This window comes from Stomoxys calcitrans, chromosome 1 (genome assembly GCF_963082655.1).
Source record: "Stomoxys calcitrans chromosome 1, idStoCalc2.1, whole genome shotgun sequence".
Taxonomy (NCBI): Eukaryota; Metazoa; Arthropoda; class Insecta; order Diptera; family Muscidae; genus Stomoxys; species Stomoxys calcitrans.
The window spans coordinates 23,579,456-23,606,099 of record NC_081552.1 but is presented as its reverse complement, the minus strand read 5'-3'; the positions used below and the strand labels follow the sequence as shown (position 1 = coordinate 23,606,099).

The window sequence follows — 26,644 nt, the reverse complement described above, 5'->3', positions numbered from 1 at the left end:
TTGGAGGTGGCGCGGCCCCCACATCCAAAGCCCGCTAAATGGAAATACAAACCAATAATGACAATATGGAGTTCAAATTAACGGTATTTGAGACTAGAGAACGAATCTGATACATGACGGTCCACCTCACCCCCATACCGGACTTATTTACCGATAATTCGATTGCAGGGGCCGTTTTTCTCTTCTTTCCATTAGGGCAGATTAGCTACTTATTTGTTATATGTGAATTTTAGTGTGGATTCTCAACATTAAATAAAAAAATAAAGTATTAAAATAATTTTCCTTTTTATTACCTTTTCTTGCTTTAGACTTAGCAGGAGATTTCAAATTTTTTGGTTTTTTTCTTCAACAGTTCTTTTTAGCTATATATATACAAGTATAACTATGATAAAGCAACAACTTTAAGTTCTAATAAAAATGAGTTTTTTTTTTAAATCATGTGGTGTCTTTGACAAAATGAAACAAATGCGATCAAATAAATGATTCACTCTTTCAGAACAAATGCATGTGAGAAAATCAATACAAGGAAATACTTTTTTCTTTTTAAAGTAAAGGCAGAAAAATCATTGAAAGCTCCTAGCTCCAAAGTAACAAAGGTCATTGTCAATAATACTTATTTAAAATATACATAACAACTAATGTATATAGCAAGATAGATTAAGCTAAAATAAGAAAAACATAAAAAGAGATTTTCGCAATATCGACTTGGTTAAAAATGTTTTGTCAGGAACTTTAACCATTACATTGTATAACAAATCTAAGGGTTAAGGTTCTTGAAGCCATACTTATACGAAAATATAAAAGCTGTAGCAAAACAAAAGCATTAAGAATTAATCTGTGTAATAAAACAATCATGAATTTTAAACCACAAAAAAATGTTTGTTTTCAAAAAATTTTAAAATTAAATGCATCTTTTTAATAAAATTGTTTTTTTTTTTAATTTAATAGAATTTGGAATTTTGTTGTTTCAAAGAGAATTTTCTTTATGGCCATTCATAATTGTTTTCAGTTTCTTTTTCATATCAAAAACTGCTGAGCTTTTTCGTCCTACTTAAACTAAATGAACAATTTTTATTCTTTTTTGGTTTATGCCACCAATGAGAAGACTTTGGATGAGAAGTATGGTTGATGGAGCTTTTTTTTTTGTCTAAATGTGTTTTTTGTAATGAGGCGAATGGGTATGGGTGTGTAGTTTAAAATATTTTAGAATTAAAGCTTCTGCCTTAAGATTGTACCAAAATTTAAGACATTTTGTAGTTTGTCCCAATGTAGGCGCATCCATGAGATCTTTAGTATTTCTTTAGTTGTTCATAGGTTATAAAGAATATGACATTCCAGGGACCCATTCTCACCCAGGTGGGTATGAAACCTTTGTACAGAGCCAGCAAACCTTCATTACGCACCGTCTGCAAAATGAAATTAAATTTTGTCTATCTCCAACTTCATTACATAAATTCCAATCTGCCAAGAATTACCTGCAACGCGCAATCTATGCTGCCAGTATAGATTTTTTGTGTGGCCGCTGTTGTTACCATGCCATTGACAATGGTAACATGTCTTTGATTCATTAGGCGGGTTCGTATGACATCAATGGGTGTAGAGGCAATGGCACTACCCAAACTTGCTATAAAACTCGAGCTAAAAATAAACCAAGTTTTGATAGGAATCTTTTGTAAATTAGTGCTTATTTCAACACTTACACAAAATGATTTGCCACATGATCACCAAACATGCCCATTAGCTGTAATTTACAAAAATCATATACCGGTAATTCTACTGACGCTATAACCACTGCTCTTTGTGCTGTGGGTCCCACGCCACGCCATAAACCCCGCACTCCTTCATATTTATAGATTTCATGAAAACATGCCCATAAACTCTGGTGCTGTGAACCTTTTCCATGTACCTGCATTCGAACTTTTAGTACATCCGTGGGATTTGCTATGGCGGATGATATGGCTCCAGCTGCAGCGGCACATAGTATATTGCCCCAAACACGTTCTGTCCCCGTGTCTGGGTCAACAAGGAGACCATTTTCATTCGCTATGCTTTTTAAAGTATAATACGTTCCAAATTTAATGGTGCCATAGGTAGCTTGTCTTAAGACCGCAGGCCAAATTCTGGAAAAAAGTTGAAAAGAAATTAAGAAAAACAAAACGATAAAATTGTAAAAAAAAATTTTTGACAACAATTTTTTATAAACACCATACTGAGCATACCGGGCATACTGACTAATTACACAATTTTCTTGCTGTTGTTGTTGCGGCTGTTTGTTGACATTAGCTGTGTTTTAATTTAGTACTATATAGAGCAGTGCAATGAAATTTGTATGAAAATTACATCTATCCAGGACGACGAAGTTCTGGATAAATTACCAGTGCAGGCATGGTACAATTAAGAGGCAGCGTCAATAGCACAACAACAAAAAATTTACCCAAAACGCCGTTAATTGAAATGTGAAAGTGTTTTTAGAAATAAACTTCATTTTATAATTTTTCTTCTCCAAATGTGCTTTGAATTTGCATTTTCATCATTATAACACTGTTTTTTTACTTATGTGTGGAATATCGGATCAAATAGAACATTTTAGTAAGATTTTAGAAAAAAATCACAGCTGTCAAAACAAAAGTAAAAAAAATTGTACTCAGCTGTTCGCATGAAAGTGCAGGCTTATGTAGAACATCTGTTGTCAGGAGTGCCATTAAATATTTTTCATAAATAAGTGTGGCCACTCGCAGAAATCTATGATGAATGGCGAAATAAAATTAAAACCAATTATAGGCCGGTACTATATTCGGTTTTCGCGTTGAAACTCCATTGGATTGTTATCTTGTTGGAACCAAAATGTCGTTGCTAACCCTAGTTTAGCAGCACTTGGTTTAAATTTTTTTTTTCAAAATATTGAGATAACCCCATTTATCCATTTTGGACTCAATAAATTCTAAATGACCCACTCCACTAGCAGCCATACACCCCCACACCATAACTCCACCACCATCGTGCTTCACCGTTCCAACTAAATTTTGTTTTTCCAGCTCAGTTCCGGACTTGCGCCACACTATTTGCCGACCTTTAATGCCAAAAATACAGAATTTGCTCTCGTCGGAGAAAATAATTTGTTTCCAGAATTCAGGAGGCTTATTGATGAAAGTATTAGCGAATGCAATCCTCTTTTGTCTGTTTATGACTGAAATATACGGCTTCCTTCGAGCAACTCTTCCATGAAATCCAGCTCTATGTAATATTTTTCTGGCAGTTTCGGCACAGATGCTTTTTTCAAACATTGTTTTAATATTTTCAACAATTTTGGTTGATGTTATACGAGGGTTGTTGCTTGCCATATTAATCACTTTGCGCTCTTCTCCAACGGATAGTTTATTTGGACGCCCAGGCCGAGGCATTGAAGTTATGATGCCGGTTTCTTTGTAATTATTAATTACGCGCTGGACAGAAGAATACGTTCTTCCAACTGTTCCACCAATATTCCTAAAGCTTTGTCCTTCTTTCCACAATTTAATAATTATTTTTCTTTCAGATATGCATATTTCCTTTCCTTTAGTTTCCATGTTTCGAAATTTATTAATTTAAAAAAAAAACATATGTAACTATCACTTGTTATGATAATGAACTGAAACTGATCAAAAATAAGAACAAGCATCATAAAAAGTAACGGTACTTTCGAAATAAACAAAGTTAACGCAGACTTTTTGGTTGTCATAATTTTTTCTTACGAGATAAAAGTACCGTTAGAACAAAAATGCAAAAGCAAACTTGTATTTTTGTTTTTGTCTTCTAATTTAAGAAATATAAAGAAACAACATACACAACAAAACTTAACTTTATTTATTTTTTTTATGTTGTTTTTTAATCATTAAAAAAGAAATTGTCACATGAACGCAGACTTTATGGGCTATGTGTACATGAATTTCAGTACGATCCATACACTCACATTTGTGTGCACACATGCTCGTAAGCAGATGATAAATTGTTTGATGCCATATTATTTTTTTATATGTAAATGGCAACATTTTGGCCAAAGAAACCCCAAAAAATCAACCTTGTCATACCATCGAAAGAACGATTTTCGGAAATTTTTGCGTAAAAAAGAACGTAGTACCAGCCTTGTCATGGTACTACGTCATTCACAACAACAAAAAATCTACGCCCAAGGAAACTACCTTGATTGGTAAATGCCGTAAATACAAATGTCAAAGTGTTCTTAGGAATAAACGTTGTTTTACAATTTCTCTTCTTCAAATGTTTTGTAAAGTTGTATCTTCATCATTATAACACTGTTTTGTTGCTTATGTGTGGAACGGAGAACTGCAGCGAGTAGCAACATTTTCAAGCACACTTGTTCAGCGATTCGATTTATGTTCATCCTTTTGTTTGTGAATGAGCGGTGAGTGATTGCTTTCGTATTTGCACGTGGCGAACATTCTGTTCGAATCACCGATGAGGTAATCAAACATGAATGTTCGTACTCGATCATTTCATTCAGTAACAAGGGATGATCGAACAAGCTATCTTGAATTGAATGAACTTTAATGAATTTTTTGTTTCCATTCGAGTTTGTTCAGGATAACTGATTGTTCTCCGCACATTCATCCATTTTGGTGCACGTGCACTTAAAATAATAAAAAAAAAATTATTTTTTGTTTGAAATGGCTGAAAATGTTGAAAGTGGAAACTAGACTCTGGCCAACACAAAGGTCGGAGTTTTGTGTGGAGCATTTTGGCCCACAACATTAGATCTGACGGCCCAGTAATCAGACACCATCGACATGTGGACGGACAATATGTTAAGCGAAATTTTTTAGTCGTGACATTCCATTATCAAAAAGACCGTAAGATAATTGATTTGGTGTTAGGCATGAAAACAATGGATATCGAGTGGTCCACCATCGTAAAAATTCTAAAGAAGCTTTTATGCATTGTTAATGAATGCATATAAGCTAGTTAATTTAATGAAATTAAATTTCTTATGTTGGAATTAAGCCATAAAACTAAATTAAAGTTTTTTTTTTGTTTTCTAAACCTGTGTTACTTAATTGAAGTGAAGAGCAGTTTATGTAGCTTGATTCCAATCAGACTTGTCCATTTGCACTTTGAACAAATCAAATCAAATACAACAAACAGAAAAAATCATAAATGAGCGTCCTGTTTAGCAAAATCAGGCCTCTAACCAAAACAAGCATGTGAGTTGTCCGATTGGAACCAAGTACTTCAATCAATTCGTTTTTGAATCACAACATTTTGGTTGCGTTTTGACCGAGTTGAATAGATTGTGCACATGATTGGTTTTACTCGTTTTTCAAAACAGATGATCAAGCCTACGCAATCATAATCGTTGCAGTTCTCTGGTGTAGAATATCGGATCAAATAAAACATCGTTTTAATATCATAAAAAAAACTGTGTTAACAAGCTTTTGACATCTAGATTAATTGCAACATCAAACCAAAAATAAAAGAATTGTACACAACTATTCGCATGACCTCACCTTATAAGTGCATCCTGACCAATTATTTACAAAATTGCGTGCACAAATCTTAATAAATTTTGTTTGACTTCTATTTCCATACTTGTTTCCATATTTTATTTGTAAATTTTGCAATAATTTACACTTTTTTCCTCATATAAATATGAGGATTGCAAACCCGTGTGGGCATAGAAGTCAAACAAAATGTGTTAAGATTTGTACACGCAATTTTATAATTGGTTTTAATTTTATTTTGCATTCACAATAGAGAATTTTTGCGGTTGGCAACACTTATTTGTGAAAAACATATCATGGCAATCCTGACGACAGATGTTCTAAATAAGCCTGTACCGCAATTCTGTAACTTATAGCTGTTAGAAAATAGAGAACCTGCGAAAATTTCTAATGGGAATTTTTTTTACCTGCAGAAATTTGGAACTTTGAACAGCTGTTTTATGAAAAGCAGCCGTTACATAAAAATACAGAAGCTAACACCAAAATGGACCAAAAAGGCAGAGGTTAGTAAAAAATTTAAATATTGTTTATTGGTAATTATTAAATTTGTTTAATTTTTATTTACTTTTAATGATGGTTCATGGCAGCAGCTAGTGTTCAGGTACAGAAAACTCGACAAATGAAGTTGTAATTTTACCTCAAGTCGCGTGTTCTACATTAGAAGGTAAGTGCAAAATTTGCGGAATTTTTTAGAAAATCTTGAAAAATTTAAACATTGTATCCTTCCAGATATCAAGAAAAGAGCAATTATTGGGTTCTTAAGTGTTTTGATGGAATCATCCTCATCGGAGAGCTACGATGAAACCAACACCGTTCCTTTGAATTTCTTAAGGGCGGAAGATGCTGCCATGGGATTGAGTGTGTCTCGGTGGGCAGTTAAACAAGTGATGCACCGTGCAAATTGGTCTGCCAATTGTGAACGGATAGATATCTTCAATGATAACAAAGTGTTCATAGCCGCCACATGACCAAACAGAAAGCTTCCTTAGCCTCACATCAGTGGTGGTAGCAATTTATCTAACCACAATATCCAAAAGCATTAGATGGTTAGTCCAAGGTATCTTTGTCAGCACAACAAGTGTACTTTTGTATATCGTGATGGCATGTAAGCTGTTGTAGTCCTATGCAGCCTTCGAAATGCGTGCTGATGCTCGGCGAAGGGAAATTGTCCAACGAGAGGAGCGGGAGGACTAGCCCCTCATGCGTCTTGGCTACTGATGAGAGATGGGAGATCGGTCTGTACGACTCCCCCTTTCTCGTGTCCTTTTCAGGTTTCAGTAGCGGTATCAGACTGTCCATCTTCCAAACATCGGGTACTATAATAGTGTTAAGATAGGCTGAGGACAGTTGTAAGATAATCGACTCCAGGCGGATACAGATTCTTCAGCATCAGTGTAGAGATTCTGTCTTGGACTAGCGCCTTGGCGCCACGTATGACATTCGTAGCTTCGTGCACGGTTGTTGTTGTTGTACCAGTGTGTTGTACACTGAAAGACTCCCCCATCGGGCCAATGCGATACGTAGAACCGGCTGCCATGGGATTGCATGGTAATTTGTGATGCCTGTCTAGCGGCACGGAGATCAAGGATATACAAATGGCTTTCCTTCTAGCCTTTTCACTTTTGGGTGAATAAATTGATGTTTATCTAAGGAAAATACCTCAAAGTATCGGCAGCATTTTTTATTTAAAAAAAAATGTTTTCCAAGCAAGCAAATAAAAAACAACCAAAACAAAAATCGGCTGTTTTTCTGCAAATTTTTACTGGAAGTCGTTCGCGTACTTTTGTTTGCAAATTTTTTAAAGAGGGTAAATTGGCTCTTACTCTCCTGCAAATTTTTACTGGAAAAGTACGCGAACAGTCCTTATAACGAATATCGTTTAGTTAAATATGTGGACAAAATAATCGTTTGCACTAACAATTATGTTTTTCGCGAATTACTCGTTAACAGAAATCGTTATCTATTTTTTCTCTTTGGCAAGTCTAACCAAAAACACGAAAAAGAGGAATCGACAAAAATACTAAATAATTCTTCTCATGGTCTGAAATTCTTCTTTTATTAATTTAAAAACATCATAAATCTAAATAAAGTGTACACAATTTTTTAGGAAAAGTACTTTCAATACAAATTTATTCGTATACAACTTTTGCGGACAGTTTTTTCATATTAAGCAACACACGATACCACGCTTATTGATTGATTGTACACACACATATCCGAAATGTTTTAAGAGAAAAAAAAAAACAAAAGAAAAATACTCTAAAGCCATCGTAAATATTTATCTTTATTATTTCGTTAAAGTAAACATCAAATAATTGTCCATCTGTCCATCTCAGCTGATTTTAACGATGTCGATTATCGTTAAAACACTTTACTGAATTCCACTACTGGGGCCGAATTACGGCATATCGCGGATATCGCGTAACTGCAACTCTGCGTATAACTGTGTTAAATGCGACAAACAACACCAACCTGGTGGATTGTAAGGAGACCGGTCATCCAGCTAATTGGAAGGGCTACCCAAGTTACATGCATAATGCATAGCTGCTCGTCGAGAAAGAATTAACAGCGTCATTAAATCAAACGTCATCGCTCAAAACAATGTAGGTAGAGCAATAAACATGTCTTTAATTTCACCTGGGACTACTTATGCGGACCATTTCCATTAGGGTCAACAACAAAATAAATCATCAATTATTCAGCAGTTGCATAAAATTGCCAACCTTTTCTTACAGCCTGAGGAATTGACTATTGAACGAGAAACAAATATATTTCTCGCTGAATACCAAAATATGCTACGGTCAGAAGCAAAGGCCAAATTCTTGCGTCTGCTTAAGAAGGTCAAATCCAATGATCCATTACCCTTTACAACAGTCTGACAAATAACAAGACAGATATTGGGCTAATACAGAAATGTCATTTAAAAAGATGTAGAAATCTGAAATTCAGCAGTTATAACTTTACATACGATGGCTCCCATCTTGGCGTGGCCATTATAATAAGAAGCGACATTGACTACAACAGAGTTGTATCATCGTACCTCGGTTTCAATTCAACTTTTATAAGCCCCAACCTCATGGACATGATAAACACGAATTACAGGATTTCAAGCCTACAAACATTTTCCGACCATTTCCCATTGAAGCTGGAATTGAAACTAAATTGTACTGGGCTAATTACAAAGGCACCCCATTTATACACTTCATATGAAAAAATTTTACCTTTAATTGGCTATGACAGAATATTTCTTCCACTAGCCGAACGTAGAATAGCGTTCCAAGCGCCTCGATCTTCTGCGCTTATTCTAAAATCTCTGACACCAAGTTTCGAGGTGTCTCCCACAACTTGATCTTTCCATCGGGCTTTTGGTCTTCCCGGTTTGCGTGTACCACCATGTTTGCCTTCAAAAGACCTCTTTGCTGGAGCTTCTTCATCCATTCTGACAACATGACCAGGCCAACGCAGCCGTTGTATTTTGATGCGTGTAACTATGCTATCGTCGTCATACAGCTCATACAGCTCGTGGTTCATACGTCTCCTATATTCTCCGTTAATGCAAACTGGTCCATATATTTTACGAAGAATCTTTCTCTCAAATACTCCAAGCATTGCCTCATTTGCTTTCACAAGTACCCATGCTTCAGAACCATATAACAGCACGGGTAGTATCAGTGTCTTGTTAAGTGTAGTCTTCGTCTGTCGAGAGGTGGCCTTGTTTCTAAACTGCTTACTTAGTCCAAAGTAGCATCTGTTTGCCAGTATTATTCTTCGCTTTATCTCAAAAGTGGTGTCATTCGTTTCGGTTACGGCGGTGCCGAGGTAGATAAAGTTACTGACTTTCTCAAAGTTGTGGTTCCCAACTTTCTCCATGTTCTTTATCTGCTCGGTTGTGCAAAAAAACTAACTGGGTAAATTTTCGGAATGATGTAGATACTGCCTCCTCAAGGTAAACAGGAATCTTGATATCAGTGAAATAGATAATATCATAAGCGACTTCAACAACTCCTTATCAATCACATTGGCAAAAAAAAAAGTTTTGAAACATTGAAAAATTTTGGGTTTCAGAAAAAAATTAAGAAAGTTTTCCGAATCAAATACCAATTGTAAAAAGACTTAAAAAATTTTCCATAGAACAGGAAATAGGCAAAGTCCCGAATACTAGATGTTGTCAAAGCAAATACAACTATTAAAAATAATTACTGAGGAGCTTTTTAATCTGGATCACGACCATGATTTCAACAAGAGAATAGAAAACATCAAACCTGGACCAACGGCTTTTAAAGAAGTGTACAATATAATTGGAAAGAATAAGTCCTTGTGCAATAATATTACCCGCAACAATTACTTAATATTCAATAAGAATGATATATCTGAACACTTTCAAGCGTTTTACTCCACATCATTTCGGGAGAGTATGCCTGAAAATCCCGTCGTTGACTTTGAAACCAGAGTGTCAGACTGTACAGCCTCTCTTCCAAGGCATTACCACTTTCAGCGATAACTTTAGTACAGTTGGAAACCCGGATGATTTCCATTTTTCGAATTCCGAAAGAATACAAAACATTATCTGTAAGATTAAAAATAAAAAATCAAGTCGTCTCGTCGGATTTTCGAATTTCATATTACGTAAGCTACCTCATTCCACATTGAAGCTTTTTGAGTGCCTGCGTAAATGCCGGTTATTCTCCCCCGGCTTGGGAAATGGCGAAAATTATACCGATTAATAAAAATTCAGACAGCAAAGCAGTCAATGAATTCTGTCTAATATCCATGCTAACATTGACAAACTTTTTGAAAAATTTAAAGGAAACAATTTAAGATTATTTTGTTTTTGTCTCAATATCTGATTACCAATCATTACCAATTTGGTTTCAGGAAATTTCATTCTACTCTTGAAATGCGCTCTTGAAATTCCACACTGACATCACCTAGAACCTCAGAGAACAACGTTGCACCGTAAAAGAGAAAGTGTTTGATTCTGCAAGTCACAATGGAATCTTGTGCAAAATGGTTGAAACTGGCATCGATCCTTATTTGATCAAAATTTTTTGGCATACCGTACCTTTGTAGTTCAAATTCAGGATGCGTTTTCAACATCAGGGGTGGTGGAAAGTGGAGTACAGCAGGATAGCGTACTGGCACCATTTCTATTTAATTTACTGCTTTATAACTTTCCTCATAACCATCAACATTCACAAACCATCCTTTACGCTGTTGACTGTACGACTTACTCGCACCATTTTTCGTCGATTTAGGTAATGAACATAGCTGGCTCACACCTCAAATTTATCAACAACTTTTATAAAAAAAGGGGGCATTAAGATCAACGCATCAAAATCCAAGGTCATCTGTAGAAGGGATGCGTCAGGGAAATGCCCTAGAGCAGTAATTCCAGAAAGCAAGTCTCTGGCATTCACTGCCGTCTGCTTTCTCATTCCCAGTTACTTCGCTAACTCCACGTCGTCGCGTAAGCATCACACCACCTCACGCATTCCGTGATCGCCTGGATCTCCGCCTGCAGGACCGTATTATGGCCAGGCAGTCTAAACCAGATCTCAGTCCCTGGGTTCTCAATGTAGACGCCAAGGCCCACTCTGTCTCCTAGCTTTGATCCGTCCGTGTAACATAATCGTACAGACGACAATACTAGGGTTCCGTCAATCCAAGACTTTGGCGCTAGCAGCAGTGCCTCACACTCGACTTCAAGTGTCGTCTCAGGTATCCGATCGGAAACCTCTTCTCTTCCTTCCAGGTTTCCTATCATCGCCTCGATTATACCGCTATGGTATGAGCTGCTCCCATCCTTAATCTATTCTCCCATCGCCTTAGCCGCAATGGCTGCCTCACACTTAGCAGTTCACCAAACTATTGAGGCGTAAGTAAGTATTGGCCCGTCTACATCTGTGAGCCTTCTCAGTACGATCATGAATGTGACACTTCCAATTAAGTTTCCGATTCAACATCACTCCTAAGTATTTGACCTTGTCAGATATCGAAATCGTTTTATTGAGGAAACGTGGTGCGTCAAATTGGCCCACCTTCGTCTTCCTCGTGAATAGGCAGATTTCAGCATTCTCTGAGTTAACATTGAAAATTCTGGCTCTAGCCCAGTCATATGTCATTTGCAAGACCCTTTCGGCCCTTCTGCATGGCTGGTTCGGATCCCTACACCTAAGAAGAACTAAAATATCGTCTGCATAGCAGACGTCTTCAGTCTGCATCCGTAATAGGTCATTTATGGTGGTCACCCAAAATGGTGGCGATAAAATGGGCCTCTGCGGCGTGCCCTGTGCCACTTTCTTACTTATATTTATGCCATGGGACACACAATTTATCCACCTGTTCCTTAATCGTACAGACGACAATACTAGGGTTCCGTCAATCCAAGACTTTGGCGCTAGCAGCAGTGCCTCACACTCGACTTCAAGTGTCGTCTCAGGTATCCGATCGGAAACCTCTTCTCTTCCTTCCAGGTTTCCTATCATCGCCTCGATTATACCGCTATGGTATGAGCTGCTCCCATCCTTAATCTATTCTCCCATCGCCTTAGCCGCAATGGCTGCCTCACACTTAGCAGTTCACCAAACTATTGAGGCGTAAGTAAGTATTGGCCCGTCTACATCTGTGAGCCTTCTCAGTACGATCATGAATGTGACACTTCCAATTAAGTTTCCGATTCAACATCACTCCTAAGTATTTGACCTTGTCAGATATCGAAATCGTTTTATTGAGGAAACGTGGTGCGTCAAATTGGCCCACCTTCGTCTTCCTCGTGAATAGGCAGATTTCAGCATTCTCTGAGTTAACATTGAAAATTCTGGCTCTAGCCCAGTCATATGTCATTTGCAAGACCCTTTCGGCCCTTCTGCATGGCTGGTTCGGATCCCTACACCTAAGAAGAACTAAAATATCGTCTGCATAGCAGACGTCTTCAGTCTGCATCCGTAATAGGTCATTTATGGTGGTCACCCAAAATGGTGGCGATAAAATGGGCCTCTGCGGCGTGCCCTGTGCCACTTTCTTACTTATATTTATGCCATGGGACACACAATTTATCCACCTGTTCCTTAGCATATGGTTTATCCGGTCTCTAAGGACTGTGTCCACCCGGTACTGGACTAAGGATTGGATCAGTGTGTCGGTCCGTACATTGTTTAAAGCCCCCTCGATGTCAATGCAAACCGCGAATGTGTACGTCTTGGTATCAAAGGATTCTACTATTTCATGCACAACCTCGTGCGTGGCAGTCTCCACCGACTTCCCTTGACATAGGCATGTTGTTTGTATTTGAGCAGTTCGCTGGATGTTATACTCTTTTTAATGGTATTCACAATACGTTCCATGGTTTAGAGTAGAAAGGACGTAAGGCTTATATGTCTGTAGGCCTTGCCGGGCTTGGGTATAAATACCACTCTTGCCTCCTCCCAAGCTTTCAGAGAAAGTGATTCTGAGTCGATCGGTTTGCTTGTTAAGTGGTCTATCTCGCTTCCTTGTACGACAGTAGTGGTATAGGGTATACAAATTTTAAAAACTTGCACCTGTTTTCTGAATAAGCTCAGTTTTCGAACAGTTTGAAAGTCCGTATTCAGAAACGTACTACCAAACTATTTTTAAGTATTTTTAAATTGTTTAGTATTATAAACTAAAATCTATCTGGACCAAATGATCCATTTGCAGCGGCTAATGACCTACATCTATAAGAAGTATCTATGAAAAAATTTCATGCAGATGGCCTCATTCGTTTGAACCCTATCGTGATTTCGACTATCTGTTGAATATGGGTAGACTGACATAACCCATTAACGACGAATGGGTAGAAAAATACCCAAGAACTTTCTTGGAAAAATTCTGCCAATTAAAAAAGAGTTTATCTAATGAAATTTGGATTCGTGGACGATTGAAACTAGTAAAAAAACTCAGTAAGGAAAAGCGAAAGTCGAGCGGTGGCCTGCAACTACCCTGTAAGTACAAAGTGGTAGCTACATCTAATTCTGAACCAATTTTGATGGACCTCGGCGGATGTTTTCAGATGGGTTTTGAAACAATCTGTATCAAATTTCGAGCAAATTTGTCTGAACTGTAATAACTGCGGTTGACAAATGCCAATATTATTGCAAACTATCCAAAATCTGACGAACATATATATGGGAGTTATTTTTAAATTTGAACCGATTTCGACCAAACGTCTCAGATATTGTGGTAGTCGTCGAGGAGCGTTGTTCAAAAATTTGGCAAGATTGGACAGTAAATGCGCTAGCAGTGGTTCTAGAAGTGAAAATCGGGCGAAATACATATATGGCAGCTATATCTAAATCTGAACCGATTTCTATTAAATTCACCAGTAATCCTAAGAGTCATAAGTAATCATTAAAAATCGGACGAACATATATAAGGGAGCTTTATCTAAATCTGAACCGTTTTCGATCAAACTTCTTGTAATAGTCGTCAAAGAAAGCGTTGTTCCAAATTTTGGGAAGACTGATCAATTAATGCGCTTGAAGTGGCTCTAGGAGTGAAAATCGGACGATATATACACTGTCGGATAAAATAAAGTGCGGTTCTTCATTAATCCTCAATATTTTTTATCTACGTGTATTATTAACTGTTGTTTATTGTCCCGTTATTTGTTAGAGTGCCTCAATTATTTTCATAAACATTTTAAATTTTTGAACTCGTTCGTTCAGGTTCTGATGTAAAAGTATTATAGTGTAAAAAAAGTCTTTGCGACATATTAAATGCGTTATTTTTAAAAATCGCGAAATTTATAATATATTCCTGATTTTTTTTCCGAAAATTTGTGGTAAGTTATTAAAAAAGAAAAAAACGTAGCAAAGTAGTTCTTTTTGAATTTTGCAGATAAAATTGTCCTTAAAAAAGTAAAAATAATTTCGGCCCGATTTTTTTACAAAAATTCCCTAAATACCCCTTTTGGGCAAAGATGGGTTCAAAATCGGCATTTTTTTCGTAAATTTGCTGTGGAGGCTACTAATATTGGAAGGTGCAAAATATTTTTTGCATGGGTTTAGAGAACATATGGAGTAAATAAACATGTGCCCAATTGTTGGATCTGAGGTTTGGATACTTTTGTACGCGAGGGGTTTTTCCAATTTTTTTTTATAAAAAATTACCTATTTTGAAGTTTAAGTTAACATATCTTGTTTAAATTTGTCTAAACAAGCATCTACTATATATCCTCTTCGCAAACAAGAAAGAAAAATTAAGGTATTGAAGCAAGTTTTCCCAATAAAGACTAATCAAGGAAAGTACTTTTTTAACCAAAAAATGCAAAAACTAAATATTTTTCCACATTTTTTGATTTCCAAACTGAATAAATTTGAACTGAATAAGCAGATGTGTACCATTATTGCGGCAAAGTTGTTGTAAATTTTGTCACAAATCCAAATCATGTTTAAAATTGAATAACAAATGCCTTCGCAAATTAAAAAATACAAAGCAGATCTCGGTTAAAATTGCAACAAATTAAAAGTTGAATATCTCCAAAACCAGTGGAAATATTGCGGACTTTTTGTAGGGAATTTTGAGCACTATGCAGAAAAAAAATTTGAAAATCGGACCAAAAATGATGGTGTGGCAGCCCTAACAATTTTTCGGAGTACCGAGGTGACCAACTTCAGGGGCCGCCAAGAGGCGCCCGGACCTTAAAATTAGCACACGAACTCGCTAACACCTCAGCTCTAACCATTCCAAATTTCTAAGAGATATCTCTACCCGCTCTCACACAGCATATTTTTTATTAGTTTTTTTCGATTTTCTCCCACTGTGCGCTGAGTAGGTGTCATTAACTTTTGGACCCATAAACGCCGCAATTCAAACAATTGGTCATGATTTGGTCAATTTTTTTGTTGTTTTTTTTGTTATCGTTATTACCTTTGTCCGTTATTTAATTTTGATAAAAAAAAAGTATGTTTGTTGTTGTTGTTGCAGTGTGTTGTGTGTGTTTTTTGTTTTTTTTGGTCTAAGACAACGGGTATTCTTTGGGATTTGAAGAAGATTTTCTAATAGATGTTTGCTTTTGTTATTTATTTGTAACAAATTTAGTAATACTAAGCCTACTCGGTCTAAAATTCGCATTACACAGTATAATTAGCCTAAGTGTAAGCCACCTTAGCGCAGAGGTTAGCATGTCCGCCTATGACGCTGAACACCTGGGTTCGCATCCTGGCCATCAGAAAAAAAATTTCAGCGGTGGTTTTCCCCTGCTAATGCTGGCAACATTTGTGAGGTACTATGCCATGTAAAACTTCTCTCCAAAGGGGCGTCACACTGCGGCACGCCATTCGGACTCGGCTATAAAAGGGAGGCCCCTTACTCGGGTTTCTACTCGTGACAAATTGAAAATGCTACAAAGGGGAAGTGACTCATCACTTCTAACAACTTTATAAAAGGAATATAGAATTCTTCAATCTACAAAAATGAAAATAGTATTCAAAATTTAATCGAGCGGAGAGTCTCAGTGAGAGGTCGGGTGGCACCGGCTCTTCCATAGTATGTGTGCCTATGATGCTCGATATGACAACTCGAGTTATTGACGCCTTTAAATATACAATGGCGATCGGTTCTTTAAACCGGTACAAGCTTGCTCACCTATAGGAGCTTCACGAGGTTCGCTACCTCCACATGAAAATGTGGTTATAACAACAACAATGTAATCAACAGTGTCAGTCACAACTTCCAGGGCAAACAAAATTTGGGGCATTAAGACCGCATGACCAGGGTGGCAAAAAAGCGCTAACCGAGTACAATCTTCTTAAAATGCAGTAAAATTTAGAATGAGTGGAATCAATGTGAGGCCTGAAACTTTGAGTTCTATCTAAAAGAACACCTAAATACCTATGCTGCTCTGCAAATTGCACATTCGCCTGACCCAAACTTATATTGAAAACAGGTTCATATGAACCAAAAGAAATGGGCTTCGTTTTAAATGGACTAACAAAAAGGGAGCTGCGACATGACCTAAAGAAAGCCTGATCCAGTATCAAATTTTTTCTATCCTCCACTTCACGGCAGTTATCCCGATAAAAAGAAGGAACACATCATTGGCAAATAAAACAAGTAAGGAAATGCAAAAGTCGGGCGACTTTATAATACGCTACACCTATACTATAGGTACAAAGTGGGAGCTATATATATTTCTGAACCAATTTGAACGAATGGACCTCGGCGGATGTTTTCAGATAGGTTATTAAACAATTCGTATCAAATTTCGAGCAAGTATATTCAAACTGTAATAAATACGGCTGACAAATGACAACATTATTGCATATTAGCCAAAATCTGACCAACATATATATGGGAGCTTCATCTAAATGTGTACCGATTTTGACTTCTTAGACATTGTGGTAGGCATCGAGGAAAGAGTTGTGCACAATTTTGGCAAAATCGGTCATTAATGCGCTTGCAGTGAACTTATAAGTTAAAATCGGATGAAATACATATATGGGAGCTATATATAAATCTCGCACGATTTCTATGAAATTCACCAGTTATGTCGAGTCATAAGAAAATCCTTCCTGCCAAATTTCGAGAGAATCGGTTAACAAATGACCATTTTATTGCATTATTACTGCAAATCGGACGAACATATATATGGGAGCTATATCCAAATCTGAACCAATTTTTTCCAATTTCAATAGGCTTCGTTTTTAGGCCGAAAAACATGCCTGTGCCAAATTTGAAGATGATCGGATGAAAATTGCGACCTGTACATTGTACACAAATTAACATGGACAGACGGACATAACTTAATCGAATCAGAAAGTGTGTCTGAGTCGATCTGTTTACTTATCAATGGGTCTATCTCTCTTCCTTTTGGGTGTTACACACTAACTCACTAAGTTATAATACTCTGTACCACAGTAGTGGTGTAGGGTATAAAAATATTGCACAAGCTAGAATCAAGAATGTCGTTAATAAACAAAATAAAAAGAAGGGGTCCCAGGACCGATCCTTGGGGTGCCCCTGAAGTCAAAGAAAGAATACTAGATCTTTTTCTGTCCATTTCAACAAACTGCAATCTATTAGTCATATATGAACAAATTAGCCTATAAGCCGAAAACTTGAAAATTAAACTCAATTGTGGGTTTCTCAACCATAGTACCGTGACGTATAGAATTAAATGCCTTGTATAAATCTAATGAAACAAGCACACACGACTTCATTAAATCCAGTTTACCTCTAATAGATTCAGTATGATGTACGGGCAAAGACGTTGTACTATGGCCAACACGGAAGGCATACAGTGAATCAAAAATATTTTGCCTAAGAACAGAACGAATTTGGTCCTTTAAAATGTGCTCAAAAATCTTCGACAGAACCGGAAGTATCGAAATGGGTTTCAGGTCCTTGCACTACACATGCAATTTTCCTAGCCCTGGGAAAAACAGATGTTGTCAAAATTGCCTTAAACAAATCTACAATATAATCCCAAACATATGGGAGCAAATGCAAATTTTGCCCAAGAACATTCCACTAAGGAACAGGGGCAAATTTCTCACTTATCAATGAGTGCAGTCCGATTCAAGTTTAAGCTCAATGATAAGGGGTCTCCTTTTTATAGCCGAGTCCAAACGGCGTGACGCAGTGCGACACCTCTTTGCAGAGAAGTTTTACATGGAATAGTACCTCACAAATGTTGCCAGGGGAAAACCACAGCTGGAAATTTTTTTCTGATGGTCTCGCCAGGATTCGAACCCAGGCGTTCAGTTTCATAGACGGATATTCTAGCCTCTGTAAGTTTAAGAAATTTTGCTGAGACTCCTTCAGTATCAATGGAATAGGATTTAATCTTGTCAACAGAACATCAGCACAATAAGTAGAAGAAAAAGAAACCCCATCACCAAAGTTGTAAAATGAGTCGAATGTAAAGACGGTACACCAGAGGCAAAAAAATGGTTAATGCCGTGAACATCACCATTATAATTCAAATTATCACTGCCAATACACCCACTATCTCTAAGAATGCGCCAAAACTCACTAGAACCCACATTTCCAAACAGCCTAGAGAAATACTTCATCCTGGACTAGAAATGTAAAATCGTCAGAAATTAGACGAACATAGAAAAAAACCACACCAATTAATGTTGTTGGAATCATGGTATTCAAAAAACTTTTCAAAAGGACTCATGCTAATATCAAGAGAGGCAAAAACAAGAGCATGGTGTGAAAGAGATGGACATTGAGCCTGGTTTGAAGAACTAACATTAGTTATATCACTAACCAAGAAAAAGCCCATCAGTGATGATCAAAATGTGTTTGTCTGGAATTATGCGCAGCAAAGAAGCCCAATCTGGTGCATATGGAACGTAGTCAAATAAAAGCTTGATTAGTGTTAAACAAATCGCAATTAAAATCTCCCACAATGATAACAGTAGGATAATTCAAAAGAAGATTAGAATGAAGCTCCTCAAAGGCATCAAGATCACCAACAGGGGCCTGGTAAACAACACCAAAAAATACCTTACCTTGAGTAAAATTCCAAGAAAAGATATTCCCATTTTCCCAAAACGGAAGTACGAAACGCTACCTTATGTTTAAATTTGTTGGATACATATATACCCCCCTTATACCAGGACGATCATTTCTTTAGAATTTAAAACCAGGGATCTCAACCTCAATGTTCATACTTATTTACTTATACGTGTAAATGTATATGCCCTGCAAACATTTTTCATCATTTTGAAAGAGCGTTCGTCTCTGCGATGAATAAAACAATCTTCTGGAAGATTTTGGCGCAATTATTCTTCCGTATGAGTCGCGAAACATTCTTCTGGGATATCATTGGGCAATCAATTGCGTGTGCGGAAGTTTTAGAAACCCTTCGCGACAATTCTTTTACATTTTATTGCGTCTTAATCGTCCGTATAAGTCATGAAACACTATTCTAGGATATCATTGGACAATCCATTTCGTGTGCCGAAATTTTAGCGACTCTTCGCGGCGATTGTTACGCAAAGCATTGCGTTATGATCGTCCAGAAGATTTGTGTATAAATCGCCTGAGTTAGCTTTCCGCGACTGTTTTTAAGTTCATGTCTGGTGCGTTTAGGATTTGTATTGAATTATGTTGTGAGTGGACAACTTTCACAATACCAAACAGAATTCTCACTTTGTTTATATGACGTTTCCCTACAAACATTTGTCATAATTTTGGAAGAGCGTTCGTCTCCGCGATGAATAAAACAATCTTCTGGAAGATTTTTACACATTTGTTCTTCCGTATGAGCCGCGAAACACTTTGAGAGGACAACTTTCACAACACCAAACAGAATTATCACATGGCTTGTATGACGATTGGTAAATAGTAAGACGAAAATTTGACGAGTAATACAAAACTTTTTTTGTATTACTCGTCTCAGGTTGGGACGATAAGTCGACTTTTCGATTTTTCGACTTATTTCAAAACGAATATCCACCACCATTGGATGGGGGGTATATTAATGTACTCATTCCGTTTGTTAAACCTCGAAATCAGCGACTCCATAAAGTATATATGTTCTTTATTGTTTTGACACTCCATGTCGATGTAGCCTTATCCGTCCGTCTGTGGAAATCACAATAGCGGCTCGTTAGCTAGCCGCTAAAAATTTTTCACACATGCTTCTTATTGACTGAGGTGGCTAAAATTTTGCTCGTATTGGTTTAATATGACTTCCAACAACCTCGCTACGAATTGTTCAAATAGGTTTACAACCTGAAATAGCTCTCAAATAAACCAATCTCCCGAATTGACATCTTCCCATGGAGGCCATCTTATCCGATTTAGCTGAAATAAGATTCAATTTTTTGATGATGATTATGTGGCAGAAATTGTTTGCGTAAAGTACACATATGCCCTTAAACTAAGTTCATATGTGGAATTTTGTAGAAGAATGCATGGTGGTGGGCTTTAAAGATTCGGCCCGGCCAACTTTTACTTTTTTCGTGTTGCTGTATTCTTCGTCTTCTTTTTCATTTCTTTCCTTTTTTAAGACGAACACAATGGATCTAAGGTCCGAGATTAAAAAGGTTAGTAACCTTTGTGCCCTCCTGCGAATTTGTTGTTCTAATTGGTGCCGTCCAGCGACTCAACATTCAGACTCTGCTTTGAAAATGTCGCTGTATTTGTTTATTATGCAATTATAAGCCACAAGTGGTCGATTAACAATCGTAATCGTTAAAAAATCTTACAAGGTTCTATTCGATATTTCAATAGGTATGCAAAATTAAAGTCTGACTAGATGTGGAGATTAGTTCTATATATTAAAAGTAGTACGTAGACTCGGTGGTACATGGTATTATATAGTCGCATCCGTCCGACTTTTGCCTTTTCTAACTGGTTTTACTTGTTATTAAGTCATAACAATTTTCAGTCCAACTGTTATGACTTAACATCTTCGCCAAGTATGCCCTAATTCGGTTAATAACCCGATAAAGCTTGTAATCAGAATATAAAACAAATCTATGTGGCTTTTGGTAAGACCGTCAATTATTATCAGATTCTTTTTTTATTCTCAAACTAGCATACACTTGGCCCGCTTCGCCACCTACCCCGTTGGCTGGTATTCGAGATGGCATTGCAGTGGACTGCAAATTGTTTAAGTTTACAAATTTTAAAAGCCACCATAATACAATAAACAAGCTTCTAGACGCCCGATAAATACCTCTAAGGCGTTGGTGTATCTCAAATTTCAGAGCTCTAGCTCAATATATAAAGAATGTATTTTTGATGGTATATGCAACGCTCTGAACATTTCCACCGCTGAAAGCTATATATCGTGTACAAAATAAAAACGGCAACAATCCACTTGATGGTACTATTGGGTTGCCCAAAAAGTAATTGCGGATTTTTCATATAGTCGGCGTTGACAAATTTTTTCACAGCTTGTGACTCTGTAATTGCATTCTTTCTTCTGTCAGTTATCAGCTGTTACTTTTAGCTTGCTTTAGAAAAAGAGTGTAAAAAAATGTATTTGATTAAAGTTCATTCTAAGCTTTATAAAAAATGCATTTACTTTCTTTTAAAAATCCGCAATTAATTTTTGGGCAACCCAATATATATCAGAATCGTGTTCTACTCTAAAATACCTCTCATTTGAGCATCATATTGCTGTGGTCAGCAAATAATTCCTATTTGGGTTGTGTTAAAGGTGTGGGTTGGCCCCATAGACACTTTTTCCCGAATATTGATATCAGATTCGTGCTTTACTCCCTAAGACCTTTTTTTTGAGCCCCATATTGCTATGGCCGTAAATTGGTCCTCTGTTCGGTATGTATTTGGGGAGTGGCGACCCCCCCAAACACTTGGTCCCACATTTGGATATCAGATTTTTATTCTACACTCAAATACCTTTTATTTAAGTATTATCATGGTCCGTAAATAAGTCCTGTTTGGGAGTTTTTGGGGAAGGGGTGGACCAAGCTCGTACCGGTTCAAAGAACTGGCCGTCGCTGGAACAGGATTGCCATTGGTTATTTGAAGGCGCCAATAACCCGCCTTGTCATATCGAGCATCATAGGCACTCAGCGATTGTGCAAGAGCCGGTGCCGCCCGGCCTATCACTAAGACTCTCCGCTCGATACCGCTGATTGTCTGCAACTACCGTTGCAGCAACTCTCTATGGAGCATTCCACTATCCGCAACCTGTGGACACGCCTGGTAGCTCGCAGCTAAGTTTCTCGTGACAGCAATGAACACCACGCAGATCGAACTTCAATGTTACAGCCTTTGTGGTGCTCACATCCCGTGCCGGGATAGCCCAAACGGCTGCTTTGGGCAACCCAATATAAATTCCTTTCATTCATGCGACTCAAATGTTCTATAAATCCATTTGGCAGGTTTTGGGGATGGGATCCCTAGGCACCTCACCCGAACTATGGATACCACCATATTTTGTTTTTAGGTTGCTATAAGAGTGCAAAAACATTCGTGCTTTACACCAAAATATCTTTCATTTGAGCCCCATATTGCCATGTTCGGTAAATATGTCGTAATTGGCGGTATTTTGGAGGTGTGGCGACCCCCAAACACTTGGCCCCACAATTGGATATCATATGCATTTCCAATTCCAATTAACCTACTTGAGGTGATTTTAGGAGGTAAAGCGACACCTAGATACTTGTACATACATTTTAATGTTATATTCGTAATCTCTGCCAACTTTTGAGTCCAATATAGCCTTTTCATTTGAGCTCAATATAGCCTTAATCGGCTAATATGCCCACTTGGGGGGAATTTTTGGAATCGCGCAAGTATCGTGTGGGAGAGTAATTAATGAGTATTTTGGAGGATTAATAAAATACTCTTTTAGAAGAGTTGGGTATTACTCGCCTGGACGAGTAATAAATAAGTGTTTTGGAATATTTATAAAATATTGCTCTGAAAGGCTTGCGCGTTTATCGCTCAGAAAATCTACAAACGATTATCAAGATTAGTTGTTCATCAAAAAAAAAAAAACTCAAAAAAATTTTTGTATTACTCGTCATATAAGCAGCAATCGTCATATAAGCCAAGTGATAATTCTGTTTTGTTTTGTAGATGTTGTCCACTTAAAAAAAAACATCGAATAACATAATTCAATACAAGTCCTAAACGCAACAGGCTTGAAAATAAAAACAATCGAGAAAAGTTAACTCAGGTGATTAATAAACAAATCTTCTGCACGAGTATAACGCAATGAGTTGCGTAATAATCGCCAAGAAGTGTTGCTTAAACTTCCGCACAGGCAATGGATTGCCCAATGATAACCTAGAAGAGTGTCTCACGAGTCATACGAAAGATTATAACGCAATGTGTTGTAAGAGAATCGTCACAGTCGCTGACAATCAGCGGAGTCGAGTGGAGTCTCAGTAAGAGGCTGGGTGGCACCGGCTCTTGCTTAAAAACTGAGTGCCTATGATGCTCGATACGACAAGGCAACCTATTGGCGCCTTTAAATAACCAATGGTCATCATGTTCCCGCGGCGGAACTTGCTCGCCTATAAGAGCTTGACGAGGATCGCTAACTCCACATGCAAATGTGGCTACAACAACGCCCGGTCGCTCCCAGCTAAGCTTCTTATCATAACGAAGAACACCGCACAGAGTGGGGCTCAAAGTTCCAATCTGTGTGATGCTAATATTAGGGTGCTGCTGTTCCATATATTGCCGCACGGAAGAAGTCGGAGAAAGCACTGCGGGATGTGGGTCTCCCATGACGAAAAAAGGACGGACATGTATATTGAGGGGGTCAAACCAGTACGTTCAACTGGCTAGCATAGGATTATAAGAAACTTGTCAACCATTACATACTCTCCACTCAATACCGTTGATTGCCCGTGACTGCGATTGCAGTTACTACTTTTTTCTAAGGAGCATTCCACTATACGGAACTTCTGGACGGGGCTATTAGTTCTCAGTCTCTCATGATAACGATGAAAATCACAAAGGTCGAAGTTGAAAATCCCAATCTATGTGTTGCTAATAATTATTCCGTGTCTTTTACTTCGCAGGATGTGTCTTTCCCTGGACAAAAGACGACAAACTACGTAACCTGAGGGAGTAGCCCCTGACCTTTAAAGACCATATCGGGTCAATCCGGTACATAAAACCAGCTGTCATGGCCCATATGTTGGTTGTTGTTGTTGTAACCGTGAGAAAGGTCATAGGAACGATCGCCGCAACAATGTTATGGCCAATGATTATTAAAAGGCGTCAATAACTCTCTTTGTCAATTCGAGTATGGTAGGCACTCAGTATTTATGCAAAAGCCGGAGCCATTCGGCCGCTCACTCTCGATAACGCTCATTGTCCGCGACTGTTTCTGTTGTAGCAGTGTGTTGTACACTTCATCGGTCAATCGGGTACGTATAACCAACCGGCTGCCACCGTTTGGAAAATACACAAAACACCATTCCTTTGAATTTGTTAAGGAGGGAAGATGCTGCCATGAGATTTAGTGGGTCTACCTGGGCAGTTGAATAAGTGACGCCCAGTGGGATTAGAAAAACTTAGTACAAATTAGTCTGCCAATTGTGAACGGATACAGATATCTTCAATGATAACAAAGTGTCCGTAGCCGGCTGAGGACAGTTGTAAGGTAATTGACTCCAGGCAGATCTAGATTCTTTAGCATAAGTGTAGAAATTATGTCTGGAACCAGCACTTTGCGCGACTTGGTGCCATAAATGATGCACGGTTGTTGTTGTTGTACACTGAAATACTCTATCGGGCCAATGAATGACTCCATTGGGCCAATACGGTACGTACAACCGGCTGTCATGGGATTGCACGGTAATTTGTGATGGCTGTCCACCGACACGAAGATCACGGATATACAAATGGCTCCCCTTTCAGCCTTTTTACTCTCGGGACAAAAAATTGATGTTTATTTAAAGAAAATATACCACAAATATCGCCAGCATTTTTTATTTAAAAAAAATTGTTTTCCAAGCAAGCAAATAAAAAACAAACCAAAACAAAAACCAGCTGTTTTTCTGCAAATTTTCACTGGAAGTCGTTCGCGTATTTTTGCTTGCAAATTTTTTAAAGAGAGTAAAATGGCTCTTACTCTCCTGCGAATTTTTGCTGCCAAGTTTTTACTGGAAAAGTACCCGAACAGACCTATTATTTTGTTCTTTTCAAGAATTTCAAATTTTCGATTTGCACCGCCGCTATAAATGAAAGTTTTGTTTACTTACCCCGAATATAATGCCCTCAGACCTTCTTCACGGCTAATTTTTATGAAGGCATCTGTCATACCACGGTAACGTAATTGGGAGAATGTGTTATCAATTTTTTGACCCTGAATTTGTAGGCGCGTCTTTGTGGTGTCTATTGGAAATGTGCCTGAAATTTAGTAAGAAAAATAACATGCAAAATGAGAAAGTACTTATCCCACACACACACACGCACACATACATAAATGAACATGTATTACAAATCTAAGGGAGAGTATATTCCACTTCTGTGCAAAAATACAAATAATAACCTATTATAGTAGGTATAAACGTTCATGTTTATTATATGTAAACAAATTTAAATGTACATTCTATTAAAGACAGACAAAAACAAACAACAAGAAGACCCCAGTTCCCCGGCTACAATAAATCATGACGAACATTACGGGGCAAAAAAAAAAAAATAGGTGATAAGAACAATAATAACACGAGACATCTACGACTGGCACTCACATGTTAGCTCTATGCACTGTGGGCTATTATTAGTAATTCAGATATAACTGGATGCCTGATACTATACTATATAGAAGAGTGATTGATCTATACTATATAGAAGAGTGATTGATCTTGGTCTTTGGTTGCTTATATTGGTAACATCTTCGCAAAACATTGTTCAATAACGCACATTTTTCGAGATTGGAATAACAATAATGTTTGTTATTGGCTACCTTTGAATGCTCCTGGCGGTAATAAAATTCGAACAAATCAATCTATTGGATTGTCATGTCGCACCTAAAAAAACTTACTCGTCTATATAGGTATGTCTTATGTGATTTCAATTTATTGAACGTCTGTCCTCTTCAAATCAATTCAAACTTAGCTAATTCTTTAAGCCCCAATGTGAATAGTTTTTTTTTTGTTGTTGGCAAGAATAAACTATTGATTGTTTTGTTAAATCAAAAATATTTGTTTTGGTCCCCAAGCAAAAACTTAAATGAGCCACTATGCAACTACATACACCATCCTCCTCTCTGTTATTGCCGCACCAACAATTCCAAACATAGAAGCAAATGCATGGGGATTTTCCTATCATACCCGCTTTTTATTTCCAAGGTTTGGGCATTTGTACATCCAAATCCACCGAACAGATTACTCTTTAGTCATTTTATGGTATTGTTGCGTCATTTCCAATTTCAAAGCACTCCCGCAAAATGTTTTATTTTATTCAAAAACTTACCAAATTCTGCAATTATGGATGCTACGCCACCGTATACAAAAGGTTTAATACTTTTATCGCCCATTTCTTGTTTCATTCTGAGTAGGTTTCTTTGGTCTTTGTGTTGTATATATTTCGGTGTTTAGTACACTTTATAATGTGTGTTTTTGTACTATATATTTAATTCAGATTTTTGCGTTTATATTAAATTACGTGTGTTGCTGCGAATTAAATTTTTGTTGTTGTTCTTGTTATTCTTATTTTATTTGACATTTTCCATT

General features: G+C 37.4%; 1 protein-coding gene across 1 annotated transcript; it reads right to left on the bottom strand.

Annotated features, from left to right (window-relative positions):
- Positions 1–268: 268 nt before the first annotated feature.
- Positions 269–26,644, bottom strand: LOC106090204 (mitochondrial uncoupling protein Bmcp). Its single transcript, XM_013256320.2, has 5 exons — positions 26,385–26,644; positions 25,169–25,316; positions 1,701–2,120; positions 1,476–1,638; positions 269–1,406 (listed from the first exon to the last, which is right to left on the bottom strand). The coding sequence occupies exons 1-5, from the start codon at positions 26,458–26,460 to the stop codon at positions 1,290–1,292; spliced, it is 924 nt and encodes a 307-aa protein (XP_013111774.1). The 5' UTR covers positions 26,461–26,644; the 3' UTR covers positions 269–1,289.